At 38.6% G+C, this 23,292-nt stretch overlaps 1 protein-coding gene across 5 annotated transcripts; it reads right to left on the bottom strand.

The window, feature by feature from the left end:
- On the bottom strand, window positions 1-23,292 carry C1H5orf63 (chromosome 1 C5orf63 homolog). Of its 5 annotated transcripts, XM_039469173.2 has the most exons (6): window positions 23,241-23,292; window positions 21,382-21,483; window positions 8,558-8,678; window positions 2,762-2,818; window positions 2,042-2,097; window positions 1-1,631 (listed from the first exon to the last, which is right to left on the bottom strand). In XM_039469173.2, exons 3-6 carry the CDS (start codon window positions 8,669-8,671, stop codon window positions 1,544-1,546), a joined length of 315 nt encoding a protein of 104 aa, XP_039325107.1. In that variant the 5' UTR covers window positions 8,672-8,678; window positions 21,382-21,483; window positions 23,241-23,292; the 3' UTR covers window positions 1-1,543. The 5 variants fall into 5 exon arrangements, with proteins under 5 accessions (XP_039325107.1, XP_003920691.1, XP_039325111.1 ...); XM_003920642.4 differs by having other exon boundaries at window positions 1-2,097; XM_039469177.2 differs by lacking the exon at window positions 2,042-2,097.

The raw sequence follows: 23,292 nt of genomic DNA, 5'->3' as shown, positions 1-23,292 counted from the left end.
ATCCTCTTTTAAGCTCACTGATTATTAGAAGAATTAATTTTCTTGAAGCTACAAGACTGATACCCCACCTTCCTGCTCATTTTTGGCCGAGAACTACTCAGTTCCTAGAGACTACCCAGTTTCTTGCCATGTGGCTCCACTAGGCAATCCATATGACGCTTGCTTCCTTCCAGGCTCGCTAGAGCACATCTTTCTACTTTCCTCTTTGTAACTAACCAGAGAGAATTCTCTGGTTTTAAAGGGCTCACCCAGTTAGGTCAGGCCCACTCAAGTTAATTTCTCTTCTGACATATAATGTAATATAATCACAGCAGTGATTATTTCCAACCACACTCTAAGGGACAGGGAATTATCCAAGAGTGGGGGTCATTGGGGTCATCCTAGAATTCTGCCTACCCCAGGGTTCAATATTTACGTCAAATAAATGTTCCAGAAATTTGTAAATTATAAACACTGCTATTCAATTGCTAAGATTTTCTTTTCTTCTTCTTCTTCTTCTTTTTTTTTTTTTAAAGACACACAGTCTCACTGTATTTCCAAGGCTGGATGCAAACTCCAGGGGTCTTCTGCCTCATCTTCTCAAGTAGCTGGGACTACAGGCATGTACTGCTGTACTCAGCTTAAAGGTTTTTTAAGGTGCTTCCAAATTTGTGTTGGATCCAGAATGTTTGGGGATGCTGTATGTGAGATAATAGCCCCTGCAATGAGTCTGCAGAGCACTGGAAATCTGGGGCTGTGGGGCAAGACCTGGCCTGACAGCTGACTAGCTGTGTGACATTGGATTAAGTCCCTAATATCTTCTGAATTTCAGATTCATCCTCATATATAAAATGGGAGAGTGGGAGTAGACAATGTCTAAGGCCAGCTAGCTCTAATATTCTATACTAAGACTGAATCATAATGTTCAAATTAAAATCTAGTGACTCACAATATCCAAATTCATTCAAATAGTTTTAAAAATAATTTCATTATACAGGGAACTGCAGTGGTAAGATTTTAAGAGGAAAGGCAGTTTTGTTTTCAAGTGAATCCATTTCTACACTGGCTGAATCTGACTAAATATAAATAAGGGTATACAAATACAGTTCTAACTCTTTACATAGAATGGCAAAGAGTACTTATCTTTAGATGACACATTTAGGAGTGAATTTTTTACGAGATATTGAAATTTGATTTCAAAAATCCTATTGTCTTAAAAAAAGTTTAACTAACTCAATTGATGGTAACTGAATAACTATCAAAGGCAGTCCTCAAATATTATAAATCAATTCAATGACTATGCAGAGAATATTCAGATTTTAATATACATTTTAAGGGTTTAAGTCTTTCTTTTGTTTTTCTCAAATGATGCCTCTTTGGCTAGAATAATAATTCTCTTCTACTCAACAAAAATGAACTCTGATTTTAAACAGGTATTATTAAATCCCACTGAATAGGCTTCATGCAGATGTATTCCTTAAAACATCCTTTTATTGACCATGCACGGTTATTAACAATTCACATTTCACTTTATCTACTGAGTGGAAGAGCATTTATTCTTTCATTAAAAAGTTAAGCCCTCCGGGGCAGCAGCAGAAATGCAGAGCCTTCTTCCTATAAACGGCATTGCCCAGTGAATGAGAAGTGCTTCTCTATTAATACGAAAAGGATAAATAAGACAAATGGACTTCTTCCTCCCTCCGTCATCCCCCTCCCTGCCAATATGCTCCTCTTATTTTATAAAATGCCAATAAGTAAAGAGTTCCCACACTGATACTTCCATCAACCAAAAGAGGAATGTCAACATTTATTTGGCACCACTGAGTTCAGAACATCCTTAGGGCTCTGTGTAAGTGACAAAAGGAGTACGAGGTCACGGTCAAATATTTCCTTAGGAAGATGCCTATGGGAAGAGCGGGTGGAAAATCATGAGGGCATTAGTCAGCCTCCGGCACTTTGCTGCTCAAGTTTCAGGAGCTGTTTTTCAAGTTTTGAGGCGTTTACTCGATGCATCATCAGAAACTGGCCATTCAAGTGAAAGACAGGAATGTCAAATTTATACCTTTCATACCAGGCAGAGTTTTCTGGAAGTGTGATGTTTACCTCCTGTAAAATAAACTGAAAACAGAGACAGACTAAAGCTCTGTAGAGACCATGGGGTGACGGAACAACTGCAGTGATAAACTGATCCCCAGACCATTTCTAATGCCGTTTTCCTTACAGTTGTTTGTTTGTTTTATGTCCAAAGTGATCTAATATCCCTAATTTCCCAAACTTGACTGGGTTCGTTATATTCTCTACTTCCTGATCTTGCTGCTTTTCTGTTACCCTTGTTACATTCAGCATCAGGACAGTACTGAGTTCCAACGAAATAAAACATTTCCCAGTTGAAAAGCTCACTGAGAATCAGGACAGAAACGTTTTGGTTTTAGGAACTGGAAAGGTATGATGGTGTGTTACATGAAAACACATCTGTGGAAACTACAAAACAAGATAAAAGGAATGGGGGCAAAAGTTTAAAGAAAACACGAAAACTGCACCTGCTAGTTAACTCTGACTCATTAAGAGCCAGAGTAAGAAAACCAGTACTGCTCAGAGAAAAACACTTAGGTGTAATGAGTTTTATGGTAATAAGCACTAAACTCTCTCTCTGAAGAATAGAAAGAAAATTTAAATGAAAAATCATTTAATCTTTTTTCCTAAAGAAAGGATCCAGGCAGACACTTTATACCACATCCAATATGCATTCCATATACATAAAAGCCACACTGTATTATATTACCCTGTGTTTATAAGGCTTGAGTACTTCCTTGGCTTCATCACAAAGGGGGCATGGGTCCTACAGGAAGAAGAAAAGATCAAGCCATTAAACCCAAAGAATGGCATTTGCCCTTACGAAAACAAACAAAACAAAACAAAAAACCCGCAAGAAGCAGATTATACTTATTTTAAAGAATAGTTTTCTATCAGGTTAGTTATACTGTTTTTCCAAAGTAAAACACTACCATAGAATCTTATAAATGACTAGTATTTCTTACGCTCTGCAATTTTTTGGTTGTTTTGTTCCGATTTTTCTCCATAAATCAAGCCATTTATCTATGTGTATGTATAATACACTTAGATGGTTTCTCTTTCTCACTAATCTAAGGGCTTTGTGCTTCCTAGGTCACGTGCACCTTTGTGGCCTCATACATACAGTTGGCCTGGCTGACACCACGAGGATGGCTTAAAGTCTGTTCTGACTGAAAGCACTGAGCCTTGCCAGCCTGTTTTTCCTAATCAGTCCACAGAAGAAACCCATTAGGATAGCGTTAGATAGTAATTGCCTCATCTTTAAAATGGAAAACAAATCTCTACACACTTCAGATGATTACTGCACCACCTGTTTTCTTATGACAAGTGTCAACAGTAGGTTTCCTGGACAAATTCTCCACCTAAAGAGCAAACAACTTTTAGTGTCCATTGCTTGCACTCCTAAAGCATCTAACAGAGAAGTCTGATGATACTATGGATCATCAGATTTTAAAGGCTTCTCAGTCCTTGACTCGATGAACAGGCACTAGCTATAGGTTCTCTTGCATGAGCTCAAAACAGACCCTACTTTACAAATGCTTATACAGAAACTTCTTTTTAACATGACAGGAAGAGAGAAGCTATCGTGTAAAAGGCCCTTCCTCCAGCTTAACTCACAGCATGTTTTGAAATAAGAACTCAGACCATCAAAGGGTTTTTCCAGCCCTAAACTCCTAGAACAGAGAATTGGCTTATCATGTTATTATTAGCATTAGTAATACATAGATTATGGATAGTTTGTAATGTTTTAAGATAATCATCCTAAAGTTTTCAGAGAAAGTTTCAAAAAGTCAACACAGGATCTTAAAAGCAAAACAAACCTAGAACATGCTAAATTACAGAAGTACCAAATCTGCTAAAATTTTGCTTTTATATTAAAAATTTTAGAAGACTCTAGACTGGGTTATTTTTAAATTTTTTAATTTTTTGTGCTTTAGGTTCTGGGGTACATGTGCAAAACATGCAGGACTGTCGCATAGGTACAAACATGGCAATGTGGTTTGCTGCCTCTATCCCCCCGTCACCTATATCTGGCATTTCTCCCCATGTTATCCCTCCCCAACCTCCCTACCCCCACGCTGTCCTTCTCCTATTCCCTCCCAACAGACCCCAGTGTGTGATGGTCCCCTCCCTGTGTCCATGTGTTCTCACTGTTCAACACCCACCTATGAGTGAGAACATGCGGTATTCGATTTTCTGTTCTTGTGTCAGTTTACTGAGAATGATGGTTTCCAGGTTCATCCATGTTCCTACAAAGGACATGAACTCATCATTTTTTATGGCTGCATAGTATTCCATAGTCACATTGCCTTTTCCAGTGTATCATTGATGGGCATTTGGGTTGGTTTCAGGTCTTTGCTATTGTAAACAGTGCTGCAATGAACATATGCGTGCATGTGTCTTTATAAAAGAATGATTTATAATCCTTTGGATATATACCCAGTAATGGGATTGCTGGGTCAAATGGAATTTCTATTTTTAGATCCTTGAGGAATTGCCACACAGTCTTCCACAATGGTTGAACTAATTTACACTCCCACCAACACTGTAAAGGTGTTCCTATTTCTCCACATCCTCTCCAGCAACTGTTGTCTCCAGATTTTTTAATGATCACTATTCTAACTGGCATGAGATGGTATCTCATTGTGGTTTTGATTTGCACTTCTCTAATGACCAGTGATGATAAGCATTTTTTAATATGTCTGTTGGCCTCATAAATGTCTTCTTTTGAAAAGTGTCTGTTCACGACCTTTGCCCACTTTTGAACGGATTTGTTTCTTTTTTTCTTGTAGATCTGTTTTAGTTCTTTGTAGATTCTGGATATTAGCCCTTTGTCACATGGGTAGATTGCAAAAATTTTTCCCCATTCTGTTGGTTGCCAGTTCACTTTAATGATTGTTTCTTATGCTGTGCAGAAGCTCTGGAGTTTAATTAGGTCCCATTTGTCTATTTTGGCTTTTGTTGCCATTGCTTTTGGTGTTTTAGTCATGGAGTCATTGCCTATGCCTATGTCCTGAATGGTTTTGCCTAGGTTTTCTTCTAGGGTTTTTATTAAAGGTATTACATCTTATGTTTAAGTCTTTAATCCATCTGGAGTTAATTTTAGTGTAAGGTGTCAGGAAGGGGTTCAATTTCTGCTTTCTGCAGATGGCTTGCCAGTTATCCCAACACCATTTATTAAACAGAGAATTCTTTCCTCATTGCTTTTGTCAGGTTTGTCAAAGATCAGATAGTTGTAGATGTGTGGCGTTGCCTCCAAGGCCTCTGTTCTGTTCCATTGGTCTATATCTCTGTTTTGGTACCAGTACCATGCTGCTTTGATTACCGTAGCCTTGTAGCATAGTTTGGAGTCTGGTAGCATGATGCCTCCAGCTTTGTTCTTTGTGCTTAGTATTGACTTGGCTATGTGTGCTCTCTTTTGGTTCCATATGAAGGTTAAGGTGTTTTTTTCCAGTTCTGTGAAGAGGGTCATAGGCAGCTTGATGGGAATAGCATTGAATCTATAAATTACTTTGGCCAGTACGGCCATTTTCACAATATTGTTTCTTCCTAACCATGAGCATGGGATGTTTTTCCATCTGTTTGTGTTCTCTCTTATTTCATTGAGCAGTGGTTTGTAGTTCTCCTTGAAGAGGTCCTTTACATCCTTTGTTAGTTTTATTCCTAGGTATTTTATTCTCTTTGTAGCAATTGTGAATGGCACCTTGTTCTTGATTTGGCTCTCTTTAAGTCTGTTATTGGTGTATAGAATGATTGTGATTTCTGCACATTGGCTTTGTATCCTCAGACTTTGCTGAAGTTGCTTATCAGTTTCAGGAGAGTTTGGGCTGAGACAATGAGGTCTTCTAAATATACCATCATGTCATCTGCAAATAGAGACAATTTGACTTCCTCCTGGGTTTTTTGTTTTGTTTTGTTTTTTAAACCTGGGGTCCACAGAAGTCTATGCAAATTATACCTGAAAATATGGGTATATATTTTTATGAGGAAAGGCTCATCAAATTTTAAAAGGATAAGGAACCAAAAAAAAATAACAGTAGAATGGACCATTCAAATATCCTTCTCTAGGATTTTCCATGGCACTTGCCATTTCAGGCAAGGAGAGAGCTTCTGCAGAGAATCTCTCATTTTTAAAACCATCAGATCTCGTGAGACCCATTCACTATCACAAGAACATCACAGGAAAGACCTGCCCCATAATTCAATCACCTCCCACAAGGTCCCTCCCACAACCTGTGTGAATTATGGGAGCTACAAAATGAGATTTGGGTGGGGACACAGAGCCAAACCATATCACATGAGAACCAGAAGGGATTTAACCCCGAGGAGGCGAAGCTGAAGAGATTGGTAACATGTTTAGTTCCAAATTCAAGCTATTCCTGAAACCAGATCAACTCCAGAATCTTTTTGTTTAACTCATTCTAGGAAATACTTTCTATTTTTCATAATTGACAGAGATCTGATACTGTACTTTTAGGCATTTACTTCACTGAATTATAAACTGCCAAAGGTGGGAGTGCCATCTTTTTATGGTGCCTAATGGTATAGAATAAACATTAAGTATCAATACTAAGCTGAATGGAAAATTGGTGTGGTGTTTTGTTTTGTTTTTAAGAAATATTTTTGGCTATATTAGCTGGGGCCCAAACTGAAAAACAGTGCAGAACTGTTAGGCCTAGTGAGCAACACCAGCCTTAAGGGATTATTTAATTTCTGTGGTTTACACATGAGTTTCCCATCATAGACTCTCAGATGATGAAATATTTTTGGTTCCATAAGTTCCAACAGTGCAATATATACTTACAGATATAAAAAGTAGTTTAAATATTTTCTTCAATGAATTCATTTTTAAAAACTCATTAAACTTTGTTATTAGATAACTGTCATATATTTCCAAATTGCTAAAATGCCTGAAATCTGAAAAGCCTATTGAAAAGAGCTCTTTTTTGTTTGAATTGCAGTATTATTCACCAAAGTTACTTCTATTAACCTGTACTTTATTTCTTTTTGATAAATCATACAAAGTGATGTTAACTAGCAAAAAAAGGAATTAGTAATGTCTGTATTATAATTTCAGGGAGATAAAGCTCTTAAACATTTTAAAACTAGCTTTATGGCTTAAAACTAGTGTTAGGGATAAAAAAACAAGTACAATCAGTCCTCATTATTTATGGATTCCAAATTTATGAATTTGCCTAATTGCTAAAACTTCTTTGCAACCCCCAAATCAATACTTGAAGCTCTTTTGCAGGTATTCACAGGCATGTGCATGCATAGAGTGGTGAGAGATTTCACCACTTATTCCAAGTGGTGAAAAAAAAAAAGCACTTATTCCAAGCTGAGGTCAAACGAGGTGATGCTCTGCTTTCTTTTTCTAGCTCTCATACTGTAAACGTAAGCTAGCGTCCTTTTCATGGTCTGCATGGTGTTAGGATTTTTTGCATTTCTGTGCTTTCTATTGGTGATTTCACTGTTTAGATAAGCCCCCAGGCATAGTGCTGAAGTGCTGGCTAGTGTTCCTAAGCACAAGAAGACTGTGATGTGCCTTATGGAGAAAATACGTGTGTTCAATAAGCTTCATTTAGGCATGAGTTAAACACAGGTGTTACTGGCTGTGAGTTTAATGTTAATGAATCAACAATATATATTAAATAAGATATTTATTAAAAATTTTTTTTCTTTTTCAACTTTTATTGCAGGTTCAGGGGGTACATGTGCAGGTTTGTCACATGGGTAAATTGCATAACACTGGGGTTTGGTATGCAAATGATTTTGTCACTCAGGTAGTAAGCATACACTGGAAAGGGAGTTTTTTGATCTTCACCCTCCACCCTCAAGTAGGCCTTGGTGTCTATCATTCCCCTCTTTGTGTGCATGTGTACTCAGTGTTTAGCTTCCACTTATAAGTGAGAACATGTGGTATCTGGCTGGCTGTTCCTGTGTTAATCTGCTTAGGATAATGGCCTCTAACTGCATCCAGGTTGCTGCAAGGACATGATTTCATCTATTTTATGGCTACATAGTATCCAAGTTGCATATATTTAAATAACGAATCTTTAAACAGAATCACACATAAGATAAGGTTCTGTATTTGGTAGGCTAATGAAAACATTGTGACCAGAGACTCACAGGAACCTAACTGTGTCCTTCCCCTAGGAGCAACAGTTCAGTATTCACTAATTCAGTGTTCATAGTGACTTTACAGAACATAACTACCACAAATAAAGATAACTGATTGTATTTCTAAATGATACATTTTTAAACATCATATTATAACTTATTTTTCAGCAGTCAGATGACCACTAAATACATTAATTTACCCTCTAATAATTGGAAGATAATGAGGTATATGGGTAGAAAACAGAGTTGCTGCTGGTGTGCTGATAGAAAAATTGAAGATCAGGTCTGAAGAAAGTTTATTCCATTGCCTTTCCTTTCAATTTTGTCTCCTTTTCTTAAATGTACAACTTTCTTTACCCAACAATTTTACTTTTTCACTTTGTACCTTTGTGAATAAGGTCAGCACAGGCAGAGCTGTCTTAGCGGCAGAGCAGTTTCTCAAGAAGAGTCCAAAGGAGGATCTGGCAAGTTGCATGCTATTTCCTTGAAACAAGAGCATCTTAATTCTGCCAAGAGAAAAATAAAGCAGTTAACTTATATGCCCTAGACTTTGTTCCTTACAATATAAATAGCACTTTGCAAGCTGATGATGGAATCTGAAGGCTTCAGAATTGTTTCTTCAAGTCCAGTAGTGTTGGAAAGACCTAGAAACTTGGCAAGCCTCTCTGATGTCTCAACATTCACTGTATTCCAAACAAAACATAATTTAGAATAGAAAAAAAATCCTTAGTTATGAATTAGCTGTGTGCCTAATCACTTGGTTTCTGAAAGTAAACTGCAGGGGTTTGTTAATATGAATACAAAATTTCATGTCCATATTTTGTCGGCATCTTGATGATCCCCTAAGATGTGGAGGTTTCCTGAGATGGTTAATTCACATGGATAGCTTATTATATGAGCATGCATTCAATAACATCTAGCTACTGCCATGGTAAAGAAAACAATGAGGGTCAGGTGCTGTGGCTCACACCTGAAATCCCCAGCACTTTGGGAGGCCAAAATGGGCGGATGACTTGAGCCCAGGAGTCCAAGGCCAGCCTGGGCAACACGGCAAAACCCCATCTTTACTAAACATACAAAAAATTAGCTGGGTGTGGTGGTGTACACCTGTAGTCCCAGCTACTCAGGAAGCCAAGGTGGGATAATCACCTGAGCCCAGGGAGTTGAGGCTGCAGTGAGCTGTGATTGGACCGCAGCACTCCAGCCTGGGCGATGAGCATGAGACCTTATCTCAAAAAAAAAAAAAAAAAAAAGAGAGAAAGAAACAATGAATAAGCAGCACAAATCCCCAGGTAAGGGCTCAGAGTATCTCTTACGAGACCTATGCTTCTCCACTGTGAGACATAAGTAAACACAAAGCTATACTTAGAGGAAATACAGGAGAAAATCAGGCTGAGCTACCTTGTCAGAAAAAAAAAGTCTACTCAACTGCTTAAGGAGTATTTTAAAAGGAGATTGTCATAACTTTTGAAAACCTCATACACAAATATACTAGTGTTTCTACTGGAGATATTCCAATAAGAACAGCTTGGTGATTGCAGCATCTCAAACACCAGGCTTTGAAGCTTCCTCATCCTGCAACTTTGCTCAACATAAGACATAAGTCCTCTGTGATGCTACAATCATTCTGTTTATTCCTAGTCTACTGAGTCTCCAGCTTTGTCCTTAAAAATATAAATATTATAATTTCACTTTAAAAACACATGTGCTGGCTTTGTCATTTATCAGTATTCCCAGTATAAACGAATTCCTGAGATCATCCATTTTTTAACTTTGCTTTACTGTATCTCTGCAACTTCATCTATCACTTTCCCCTCCCTTGCCTTGGAAAGTTGCAACTGCAAAGTTTCTCTTTTTGTTCCTTGAATACCCAATATCATTTCTTCCTCAGTTTTGCACTTGCTTTACCTCTGTATGAAAGGCTTTGAAGTAGCTTCTTCTCACTTGACCTGGGCCTCATATAGTCGCCTTGGAGAGGTTATAGTGACAAACTTACCAATGTTAGCCCATCACTCCCTGCCCTCACACCTTGCAGTAGCTTTACTTTGCCCTTTACTATCTAGAATTATTTATGTCGTCTCCACTACAGTGCAAGTTCTATAAGAACAGGTACTTGTTCACCCCAGTATCTCCAAGTACCCACAATTAACCTGGCACATAATAGGTGCTAAAATATTTCTTTGGATGTTAAAAGCACTGAAGTGAGTTTTTCTCACCTTCTTTAATCTCATCTCCAACCCTGATTAGATACTCAGTATGTACAGCAGTCACTATTTGGGCCTATTGTATATAATAACTAATTATCAGTGTTCCTCAGGGTACCCACAGAATTTTGGGCTGGGGTACTGCAGCTGGTTCTAAGCCCTACACCACCACCTCAAATCTTGCCCTCCTCTGCTCCACAGAGCATGACTATATTAATTAAATGCTAATCTTCACTGGCAAGCAGGCTCCTCAGTTTAAGATTAGCCTTAAACTCATTTCAAACAGAATGATATGACTTTAGAGAAAACCACCAACCCATATCACACTAGATTAAAGACCACTGGACAAAAAGATTGGACAACTGATCCAATAAAACAATGATCATTCCCTTACTCTTCAGCCCTTTCTCTTCCATGTCTACTTGGACCTCTCTCCCCATTAAATGATCCTGATAAATGAATAAAAAAGGAATATGGTAAGAATTTTGCAATGATCTGTTATCCAGTTATTCCAAGGTAGAAAATGGATCTAAACAATTTCATAATATTCTCTGCTACTCTCAACAAAGTGTTAAACACTGGTATATACATATTTCTATAAATTCAGCAAGCTGAACGATTTTCCAATAGGTAAATGTACCTGAAGACATACCTTCTAAACACAGCTTTGTCTCCACAGGCTATAAAAGTGGGGAGGAGGTACAGAATTGTTAGTCATGCTTGCTCTAGGTAGAAACTTATACATCATGGGATTTGGAAAGTCTCTATGCTAAAGGTGACACACTCTTCTAGAAGAAAGAAAATTAAAACTTAGCTTTATTAAAGGCAGAAAAATCAGCTTTATTAGAGAAAAATTAGCCTTATTGAAAGTCCCTGGAAATGAGAAGGATTAGGCCATCTGTGGTGGTGACCTGACTATAACCAGGGCAGTGAACTGCAGCTACATGCTTTTGGTGAAGGGTTTAAGATTTATTGATATCTGGCTGATGAGGAAAACATTGCTTTTACCTGCCGAAGTTGAGACTGATGTGTTAAAGCTTTTTAAAAAAATTTAAACTCACAATGGAAATCTGCTTCAGTACTTCCAACACGACAAAACACAGCATGTGGTCTTGGTTGCACCCAAGACAAATAAAAGCTGTCATAGTAAGCAGAGCTGCTATTCATTCCAGACTTGCTGGAGTATTTGTTCAACCAACCCACAGAGCTAAGTAAAGCCTTCAGTGATGCTACAACTATTTTGTTTGTAACTAGTTCTCTTTTCCACTGTTATTATCCATTTCTACTTTTTTACACATTGTAAATTGCTTAAACATAGTACAACTATTTAGTGAGAAATGCATCCATATTACACAACGTTACTACCTGCATATTTTTAAATACTCAAAGGTATATGCATTGTATCATATTGTTAAATTAACTTATTTCTTTGGAAGCACTGTATTATAAAATTATATTAGAGTCTGATATAAAGAAAATGCTCCCCATACCTCTTCTAGGCAGATAATATGCTAAAATTTCTTAATTCCTGATGTTTGCTTCATCTTGGAAAAGAAAAATATAAAATAAAAAATTATATACTTCAGTGGAAACTCTGTAATATTCTTCTTAGAACGTTTTACTAACTCTGTAAACCCTAACACCATTGCTGTCAATGTCACATTCACCGAATCATGTCTTCTTGAAGTAAAATCTTAATATGGGCTACTCTGTCAATGTGACATTTTCATTAGTTCTATTATTTTTGAACAGTATCTCAGCACTATAAAAAATATCCTGAAACATGGTCTCTGCCTGTTAGCTCATGACTATGAGAGGACACTTTTTTGATTATGTCATTGAATTTAGTCAAGAAATGTGTCCTTACTAGACACACAGACACGATTTTATCCTTCATATTTTGTTATATGCCTCTATGATATAAGCAAAAAGAGCTGGGTTCATAATATCAAAGCAGCACAATTGGGTCACCTTTGTCACAGACAAAAATAAAAAAAAAGCAGAAGGCATAAGACTGGATTTAGAAAGTGCTTAAAACAAATTCCACAGTCTAACAATAAAGATGGTGACTCCTGCTGTTTCAAGTTCAGTGTCCCTTAGAGGCACAGATCACCCTGAAAGAGAAAGGGAATGCTGGCCTTTCAATAAAACTGAGGCTGACTTCAGTGGTCTTTAAGACAGAGTCAAATACAACATGGGAGGAGGACTGACTGGACCAATTCAGCCCTCCTTGAGGCAAGATAAGAAAAATAACTTTTAAGTATTTTCCCTGCAAAGCACCGAAGGGCACACCATTAAGACAACTGATTACAGTACAGAAAGAAGCCAGGGTCATTTGAGTCTTTATTAAAGATTATTCATTTCTTGCATGAGGAGCTGCCCAGGCTATGGCTGCACATCACTTGTATGGAGCTCCTGGATTCTTCAAACACTGTGTGTGTCCGATTAGAAGGGAAACAACATAATTCTCGCTTGAGTAGAGAAACTGACCTTCACTGACCAGAATTTTTATTCATACAAAGAATCCTTTGGCACACCAAATTTTCAAGCTCATGTGATCCCTCATCAGTAAGCTGCAGTGTTAGTTCATGTGCAAAATCAAAACGTCTACATCAGCCAGGTACTGCCTTGGTTATTTAACAGATAATGTTGGAGCTTCTTCACAAGAGTATAATGTAAATTTAATTCTGAGCTGATATTAACTAAACACTATTACTGTAGCTCTCACTGAACCTATGTTCCATAAAGACGACTCAGGGCTTCTGTTCAGCCATTTGTGCCATGTGAGAAGTTAAGTGCTCTACTTCACATTTATTACCATCTAAGTGTAACATTCCTATTTTTGCCCAAATGACTAGAAACATGCACACACATATACCCCCACCACACACACACACAGCCCCACCACACACACACACACACACACACACACACACGCACACACTCACACACTCCTCTTTTGGGAACAAAATCATTATTTTAGATTATTGGAAGTTTATGTAATGAGGTGAGGTTGCTCTTAGGGGACTCACCTGGGTCACTGGGCTCTACCTAATTCAGCGAAACAGGGTGCCTCCCCAGTGTGCCTCTGTGCTTTTGGTCAGTCAGCTGTGTCCAAACCTCCCACTCTCCCAAACAAGCAGGGACCTAGCCTAGAATCCTGGGATTTTGGGTGCAAAGGCAAAAGAGAAAATGACCCTTGTGGAGCCACGAGTGACAAGAAGAGGTGCCATATAGGGACAAAACCAAAACTGAAAATTGAGTAAATACTTCGATGTGTCGATTCCAAGGGGCTACACAGAGGGAAAATGAGGCTTTGGAACAGAAACAGGGAGTCAGCAGGGGGTAGGAGGCCCAACCTGGAGTGCAGCTCTGATTCACTGGCATAGGTGAGATCATAGGTGCTTTTCTAGTGTCTCTGTCTTAGCAGTCAGGGTACCTGGCCAAGGGGAAGTGTTAAGGAGGTGGAGCCAACTCAAACAAAATATTGCAACAGAGATCCTGAGCTAACCACCCACCTGTGGGCCCGGCTCGATATGGTGTCATGCTCAGCTTCGTTCTGACTACACAGTTTGGACTGCATGCAGGTTTGTTTCCACACAACACATTAAACTATGAATAGGCCAACAGTATGGCCCAGCCCTGGGACCGAGAAGCAGCTCCTCATACCACTCCCTCTATGCAGCTTCTACTTCCAGATTTCACTGCCAACAGGCTTGCCACACAGGGGATGAGAGAAGCCAACAGAGAGTCAGTCTCCAGAAAGTACTGGTCACATGAGTGCCTGGGACAAAAACTCTTTATTTCCCTTCAAATTATTACCATGACAATTTCCAAGTATCTGGATGTCTCTATTCCACTGCTTGCACTCAATGGGTGCTACATTAATTTGTATTCAATACACTGCTCTGTGAAAACATTCTTTAGCTATTTGAAGTGTGGGCCTTGCCTAAGATTGCAATTTCACTGAAGGTATACGGCATTTACATATCTTTCACTTAGTAGATGCATTCCCCTTCACCCTTCTAGTTCTCAGTAACTTTAAACCTTTAATTTTTTTTCATCCTGCCTCGTGTTTAGCTCATTTTTTCCCCTCTAAATAAAGCTCTCAGATGGAGTAATCAACTCCACATGTTTAATACAAGTAACAAGAATAACAAGATGTATTTCAGTTATACAGATTCAGGAGAAAGGTGTTGAATTCTTAACTAAAACAATAAAATTATGTCAGGCTTCACAGTGATTAGTGAACCACTGATATCATTCATTCATTAGTTCCACAGTGCAGATGGAAAGATGGGCTAAAAATGAATAAGAGTTATCCCAACCCATGAAGTGCTAAAAAATTTAGTCAGAAGATAAGACATGTATATGTGCAGGTAAATTAGAAACATGGGAAATACTACAACAGAGCCCTATAATTCAAATGTCATAAGAGAATGGGAAAGAAGAGTACTATAGGCTAAGATTGGAGGTGGCTTCACAAGAGAAATATCTTAAATCATTTCATTTAGGATTTGGATATATAGAAAAAAGGGAAAGCTTTCCCAATTCGGGGTTAGACACAAAGGTATTGGAAGTAGGAATGCCATGGCTATTTGATGCGGGAAACCTTGAACAGGGTGAAGAGACTTCTGCTGAATAATAGCGGAAAATAAGCTTTGGAAAGTGGACTAGGATGAGGCTGTGGAGGAGTTTTAATGGTGGGTAAGCAATGTGTGATGTGTTGTGTATGTCTTGGGAACCACTGAAGGGTTCTGAATGAGATGTGATAAAATTGGTGTTTTGGAAGATTAATCTGGCAATAGCACGAAGAAAAGACTGTCAAGAAAAGGAGCATGAAAATGGGAGAGAGAAGTCAGTTACAAAAATCTAGGTGTGTCATTTATTTATTCAACAATTATCTAATATTTTTCATGTATCAGATACTATTGTAGGTGCTAGGGTATGGTGATGAACAAGAAAGCAAGGTATGTTGCCCTCATTGGGTCCATGTTCTGGTGAAAAGACTCTTTAATGTCAAGCCACATGAGATGGTGATACATACAGGGGAGGGAAAGTAGCAGAGTGATGTGATGCTGACTGAGGCAGGTTATTTAATTAAGGTATTCTCTGAGCAAGTGTAGTTTGCACTGGGAAAGAAAACAGTAAATGCAAAGGCCCTTAAGTGAGGACAAATGATTTACTGAAACAGAAAAGACAGTATGGCTTAAGCAGAGTACACCAAGGAATAGGGGATACAATCAGGACATGAGACTAACCCACAGTGAGCGGGGGTCAGATCACGTAGGCCTTGCAGGTTATGTTAAAGAACTGAGGGCTGGGTGCGGTGACTCACACTTGTAATCCCAGCACTTTGGGAGGCTGAGGCAGGCGGCTCACTTGAGGTCAGGAGCTTGAGACCAACATGGTGAAATTCTGTCTCTATTAATGCAAAGATTAGCTGGGCATGGTGGCAGGTGCCTGTAATCCCAGCTACTAGGGAAGCCAATGTGGGAGAACTGCTTGAACCCAGGAGATAGAGGTTGCAGTGAGCCAAGATCGCATCATTGTACTCCAGCCTGGGTGACAGAGCGAGACTGTTTCAAAAAAAAAAAACAAAAAAACAAAAAAAGAATTGAGACTTTATTCTAAGTACAATTAGATTTAGAGGAGGGAAATGACAGGATCTCATATACATTTTTAAAAGGTAACTTTAGCTGCTGTGTGAAGAATAGATTGTTGGAGGGCCAGAGTGGAGCAGGGACACAGGTAGGAGGCTGCTGCAGTGGTGTGGATGAGAAAGGACGGTGTGGACTAGAGCAGAAACAGAGCCAATAGGACTTGCCAAGGAATTGGACATGATGAATTAAAGAAAAGAGGGCAGTAAGGACAATTTCAGTTTTGGTTCTGAGCCTCTAGGTGGGTGGCAGTGCCCGTTAACTAAAATTAGAAAAACTGAGGCAAGAATAGATTGAAGAATATGTCAGACCAAGAGCTCGGTTGGGGGCATGTTAGAAATCACAGAGAAATTGACAGACACAGGTTTGACATACACAGGTTTGAAAAAAATTTGGACTAAAGATAAAGTCTTGAGTGTTCATCAGTTTAAGGATCATATTTATAGCATGGAACTAGGTGAAATCATCTAAAATTGTACAGAAAAAAAAAAAAAAAAAAAGACAGCCCAGGATAGATCTCTGAGGCAATCCAACATTTAGAGGTTGGATTGAGAGGAACCAGCAAAGGAGGCAGACAGAACAGCTGGTGAGGTAGGAGGAAAACCTGAAAAGTGTGTCATTACAGAAGTCAATGAGAAAGTGTTTCCAGAATGAGAGAACTGCCCATTGTCAAGGAGACTGATGAGGGCTTGACTAGAACAGGGACAGTGAAACAATCTCCCACAAATCAGAAGAAATTCATCTAATACTGCTTCAAAGGAATGAAATCTTTCAACAAATGCCTATGCCTAAAATGAACTACCTTGTGGTTCTTACCCAACTTAACATCTTAAATAAAGGGAGGTATTTCTGGTGAGGAGTGGGGAGGGTGAGAAGAGTAAAGGCAAAAGTTGACTGGGTATCTTAAAAAGAGATGATCAAGGTAAAAATCTCTGCATAAGTTATAAAGCAGAATAGCAGAATAGAAAAGTAAAGCTTACGTACTGATTACTAAATAATATTAAAAGTAAGAGATCATTGTCGGTAATAATGATTCTATTGACTGAAATGTATTTTTACTGGCCTCAAATGAAAGATTTAAATCTCTAGTAACAGCAGTCTGAGAAACAGGGAATTGCAAAACTGAAAAAAAAAATTAAATAGAAACAACTGAAAGTTTTCTCATGAATACTACTTAAACAGGAATTTCTAAGATTATAACTGTTTAAAGATTCAACATATTTATCTGCACCTAAAGGATGTCACTAAGCCTAGGTAAAGCTGACTAGCAAATGCCTTGACACCAGGTATTGCCTTAAACTTACCCAGGCCTCACAAAATTGTCAAGGTAGTGAAATTTAAGTTTTGATAAATCAAGGTTTCCCCTTGACGGGTTTTAAGCAAAGGCCAGTTCTCTTCCAGTTGCTTTTCCCCCAGTATTTGTCTTTATTTCTCAAAGAGGGAAAATTCAGTACCATTATTATTTTACCAAGGATGTCCTCAATTAACGTACGTCAAAAAAGAAGCTGCCTCAATAATTGTAAAAGTGGATTTAATTGATAGTCTTTAAAGACAAAACTTGTTCCAAGTTGTTCTGAGTAAATTGTCTAGAGAGGTCAAAATAAATTTAAACCAACCCAGCTCATACTAACTAATCAGTCAGGGAAATTAAGCATAAATTGTATAATTCTTCATTTTGAGCTTTGAAGTAATTCTTCACATAGAGTTTCTGCTGAAATTCAGCATGTTTGAATTCCCTGAGTGCATTTTTAGGTGAGGATTTCATAAACATAAACCCCAAAGAGAAAGGAAAATCCTCATCTCTTAAAACCTCAGTTTCAACCACAATTAAATGGAAATGCTACTACTTGTCCCATTCTCTCATTTTAGAAACCCAGAGGAACTGTGCCTGTGGCCTTGGGCCTGAAGCATTCTTCTGATCAGAGAAGGGAAAATCACATGCTAAACAAATGCTATGGGAATAGCCTATGACCAAATAAGGCCTTGAATTAAAAAATCCAAAGTAGTTTTTACCTGTAGGAGCCTAAAACAGCCCCTTAAACAGCCCCTCAAATTCACTTACAGATCCAGACAGAAGTAGAAAGGTATTTGCTCACTGCAAACTCTCTTTTCTCACTCCTCAGGCTTAACTGGGAAGTGTTGGTGTCAAAAAGAACCAAGTTGGGAAATGGGGAAGGTGACACTGGGACACTCGTCTTGCAACTGTCTAAGCGTCCAAGATGGAACTCCCCCTACAAAGAAAAAATAATGAATTTCTCTTTCTTAAAACACATTTTAAAGATTATTTTAAATAAAAGATCCTTTTGATCTTGGCAATCTCTTTCCCATCCAGAAGCAGTGCTGTCTTTGCCTCAGCCATGGCAAGCTGACAAATGTAAAGAAGAGGGAGAGAGAAGTCTTCAGTGTAAGCAAGAGTTCATTTTAGAATCTTTAGACCTTAGCAGTCACACTTTCTAGATCATTGCTTCAGAGGAGTCTGCTCAGTAATGGCAGATGTGTACATGACGATGTGAGGGAAGAGTTTCCAAACACTCAGCTAAGAAAGTAAAATAATGATGCTAATCAAGAACAGTGATGTATGCTCACCATATACCCCCTCTAGTTCCCAAGGGAAGTCCAAAAGGAATTCTGGGCTAATTCCCGTTAACACAATGGAGTTTGTACACACTATACCCCTCTCCTCCATCCTCAACCCCAAAGATACTGACTCAGCAACTGGCCTGGAGCCAGAGCAGCATATTCCAAATTCAGAGTGTGCAAGAATGTTCGGTTCAATTATGACATAATGGCTGCAAAGCTGTTCCTGAAAGCCAAGAAAACCTGAATAATGTGGTTGGGTTATATCATACATGAGGCCTTAATAGAGTTTAAAAACCAATTTGAAAATTCCTTCATTCCATAAAGATAGCATTAAGATGAGAGCAAAATCATTCTAGTTCAAGGGATGGGAATAAAGTACATAAGGAATTATGCAGACTCCTTTCCACTTTATCCTTCTTAACCAACATGATCCATTCCCTTTGAAGATATCTCTTATACTTAATACTGACCTAGAAAGAAGACAATTTCATTAGACATCTTAGTCTTATTGTACCCAGCTAGTAATGCAAGTTTCCCTGCTATTTAAAAAGCACATAATCCCATTTCCAAAAACAACTGTTTGCAATTCAAAAACCATATACCCAGGCAATGTCTTCTCTTTGTTCCTAAAATTCCACCCATTTTCAATTTATCTTGTCAAAGAGATGAAGTTATCTTTATGCTCCCACAAAACCTAAAAAAAAGATAGTTCATTCATTGCTAGCCATTTTGTAGCCAATGACTTTGGACATTTGAGTTGCTAAATCCACCATTTCTCTGGACTTGTGATAACAGTGAGACCTAGGCCTGTAGAAATACAAAGTTCAATCTGAAAGTTGGGAGCCAGCCACTCTCGACATTAGGCTGTGGCCTCCCTCAGTTATGTGAGATTCTACCATCTTCTGAGTCCTAGTCTGTTTTTAAACAGCTATCATTGATAAGAGTTTTTTAATGTTTTGGAACTGGAAGTGACTTTGGAGATTCCCCTTGCTTTATGTATAAGGAAACGAATGCTTAAGTCTTTCATACTATATTTTTTAGTTCATTTCTCTATATTTTCTCCTAGAATAATGGCATGTTTTTGTGTATAATGAGATCAACACAAAATTTCAAAACTAGAAGAGATCTCCAAGTTCAACACTCTTTCTTCCAAAGAAATCTCAAAATACTTTTCATATTATTCCTCAGAATATACCAATTAACAGACACTTCATCTTGTATAAGGCTTAATTTAAGGATGGAGAGAATGAGGAAAGTCTCAGTTTCAGACAATAGAATTCTTTTACCATAAAAATCAGGCTCTGTTCTCTAAATCCAAAAAGATTCACATTCATTTCATTTTTGAACCTGGAGAAAGGGTTGAATTTAGATCTTTTTTTCCCCAGATTAATGTCCTGGGTTTAATGATTCTATTAAACAATAATACCATTTCTCTTCACTGGGTGGAAGGACTATGTGTTTTAAGAAGCGAAGAGTTAAAAAAAAATCAAATAATTCAAGTCATGTCCTTTCCTCCTGACTAAACTAAAAATCATTTCCCTACTATTTCATGATTAACATGAAAAAGCACTGGAACAATGAGAGGAAATTCATTTGTTTCCAGTTGTTAACAGCGTGATTTCTGCTGCAATCCCATTGGCAACAGAAGGCAGCAACATATACCACCACTGTCCTATTACAACACAAAAAGCTGTCAAATTTGAACTCCTTTGAAATGTTGTTAGTAAAGTAGAAAGGGTAAGTGTGGATTTCCTTCAATATTATTTGGGCAACCTAGACTTAAACAGTGACCAGACTTAAGATAGTGACACTATAGAGGTTCTCTATCCTTAAGGCAAGACCAAACCAAGATACTGGTGCCCTATGTAAGATAATAATTTGGCACACTTTCAAGCAGATACTCTTCAAACATTTGCTAACAGGTGTTTGGGTGAGGCGTTGCATGGCAGGCTGGAGACAGTGTGGAGACAGGGTTGCTAGAGGCTTTTAGCTTGCATATTCTACTCAACACAACAAAGGACCCACAACTGACCAGGCCAGATCTCCTTGGAAGGCAGTTTGATGAACATCTAATGGATTCCCAAATATACTCTTCCCTGCTCCAAACTGTTTATTAAAGCATTACTTCTGTCTCTAGTTACAACCTGAAAGGAGGTTACTGTTTTATATTCTTTTCTCTATCTTGTTACATTCCCAGTGTTTTATACCCTTTATAGATCCAATCTTCCTTCAGGGACACTATCTTTTCATTTCTATAGCCTTTACTGAGCATTTGCAATGTGCCACGTGCTGTGCCATGTATTAGAAATATAAAAGCGATTAAGATATTGTCCCTGCCCTTAAGGAACTCATACCTCGAGCAGGAGAAAGACTGACAAATAACACAATACCACAGTGATGAAGGCTGTAACAGTAAAAAGGCTGTTACTAGATATTACTGGTGAAATGGTCTGAAATCCTTGAAGATGGATACTTTCTAAAAACAGTAGGCACTTTGAGTTTCCCTCCACCTCTAGAAACTTTAACTTTGGTAAGGATTGAAATAGAGAGTAACATTTTCACGTTCCCTGTTCTCTGTAGCTGTACTAGGATGGGGAGTTAGGGATGTAGACTCATATCTATGCTAAACTTAGCCAAAACTTTTTATTTTGCATATTCTTCCCCAAATGATTTTGCTCCTAAAATTTGTTATGCAATACTAGAGGAAGGATAGAGGAAGCTCACCTAGTTCCTGCTACACATTGTATGTATGTAGCTACACATACCTGATCCAGATGATTTCTCCCCTTCGAAATAACTGCAAACAAGATTAAGACTGTATTCAAGAACTATTCCAGCTGGCTTTTGGCTTCTTCTGATGTACAGTCCTTGAATAAAGCAGTGGCAAAAATTGGATTTGAATAAGGAACATAAAAACACCTCACTACTTGTACCAGATCACCTCAAGGTCCTGCTATATTTGAAACCCCAAGCCCTAGCACTAGAGTAACTGAATACATCAGCCAGCCAGAGTATATATAAGTTATAAAGTACAAAAACTTTAATAATTAAAAAATAACCTATTTTAAAGGCATCTCTCACAGTGCCTCTGGGTACTTTAGAGCCAGGCATCTAGAACAAAAGAGAAACACAGTCTAATACATTCCCAAGTTGGAAAAATCCTCGTTTCTATTACTTACCTGCCAACAGTCTATCTAAATAAAACCACACAGTCACATATTTCTCTGATGAAGGAGACCAAAAAAATACTGATCCTTCCTTGGCATGTGGCTACTGTTGCCACAGCAGCAGGGAAGAAAGACAATCTGGGAATTCTGCCTGTGTAAAGCACAAGCCCCACCAATGTTAATTTTCAAAACAGGGCCTTTCTGGTTCCAGGCGAGTGCTCAGCAGAGCAGGACCCAGGCTGTTGGGCTACAATATTTCACATAGACCCATGATTAGTTCTGCTTTGCCCCGGTATTACCATAATCACCCAATATTTCCAGGGTATATCTTTTTTCCCAGTGTTTTAAATCTTTCTGCTATTTACCTATAATGCATCTCAATGTACAGAGCTCCAAATGTTAGTAGAGAGTTTCACATGTATTTTTATAAGCTAGTCCTCAGAATACGACCAAATCAGAAGACTGTGGCCTTTAATAAGCACCTCAACTGCTTAGCGTTGTGCATACCAAGGCACAGCTCTAGTGGCTGCTGAAACAAGGAACTGTATGCTAATGTTGGGAAATGCGCTATAAAGTATTGGGATATAATAGATCTTAGACACCATCCCTGTCCTTGAGGAACTGAGAAACTTGGGGTCAAGCTAAGGCCATATTATGGATTTTTTTTTAAAGTGCACTAAAATACAATGTGCCACAAATATACTATTTATTAATAAACAAGAATAAAGATCACCCAAGCAAAACACTCGTTAAACACAGCCTTAGAAACAGTCACAAGCCTAATTCACAATGACATTTTAGTGGAGACTTTTCTACCCTTGGACTTACTAAAAAACTGTATGAGCTGCTATTTGTCAGAAGTGAGTATTTGTCGAGAATGTACAGTCTCTGATTTATTCTCTCATTGTTCAGTACCCGGAGGGCTGCTTTTGCCCAATAAGGCTGAGAAAGATCCAGACAGCTGATCCAGAGAGCCCTGTACTCACAATGTTCCCTGCTGCACCTCTCAACCTCTTCACCCCAATTAAAGGTCAACATGGCTGCTCAAAAATATTTATTTAAAAAGGCAGTCAGCTCAGCAGGCTCCCAAGTGTGAATACACTACCACTTCATAGAATTCAATTAAACCCGGGACGGGGCATCTGTGAATCACTGGAATAAGTATGAAGTTGAGATATTTTCTGCTTTGTCCTAAAAAAAAAAAAAAAAAAAAAAAGGCTTCCTTTTCCCGCCCGTCATTTATTTACTTCCCAGAGCGCCAGCACAGACACACGCACACGCGTTTATAATCTCCCCCCGGTGGTTCATGGATTTATGGCTCCCGGTTTAATTAAATTCCCTCTAACGACAATGAAAATTGGCAGCATGCGGCACTGCGAACCCCAGCCAGCCTGCGCGCCGGCTCAGAGCCGGAGAGCCGCGAGCGCCCACCCTCGGCACGGGGTAGGCGCACCCACCTGAGCCTCACGCCGCCAGCATCTCCGCTTCCGCCCCGCGCCGCGCACTTCC

The sequence above is a fragment of the Saimiri boliviensis genome, chromosome 1 (genome assembly GCF_048565385.1).
Source record: "Saimiri boliviensis isolate mSaiBol1 chromosome 1, mSaiBol1.pri, whole genome shotgun sequence".
In the NCBI taxonomy this organism is placed as follows: domain Eukaryota; kingdom Metazoa; phylum Chordata; class Mammalia; order Primates; family Cebidae; genus Saimiri; species Saimiri boliviensis.
Note: the sequence above shows the minus strand (reverse complement) of the source record. Positions and strands in the feature narration are given on the sequence as shown.

What these genes read in the sequence shown, in the direction of transcription:
- C1H5orf63 (XM_003920642.4), bottom strand. Translation starts at nt 8,671, where the DNA reads ATGCTCTTGTTTCAAGGAAATAGCATGCAACTTGCCAGATCCTCCTTT. An exon ending in TGCTGACCTTATTCACAAAG is followed by an intron (nt 2,819 to 8,557) that starts GTACAAAGTGAA and finishes TTCTTCCTGTAG; the next exon opens with GACCCATGCCCCCTTTGTGA. An exon ending in TCAAGCCTTATAAACACAGG is followed by an intron (nt 2,098 to 2,761) that starts GTAATATAATAC and finishes CTCTGTTTTCAG; the next exon opens with TTTATTTTACAGGAGGTAAA.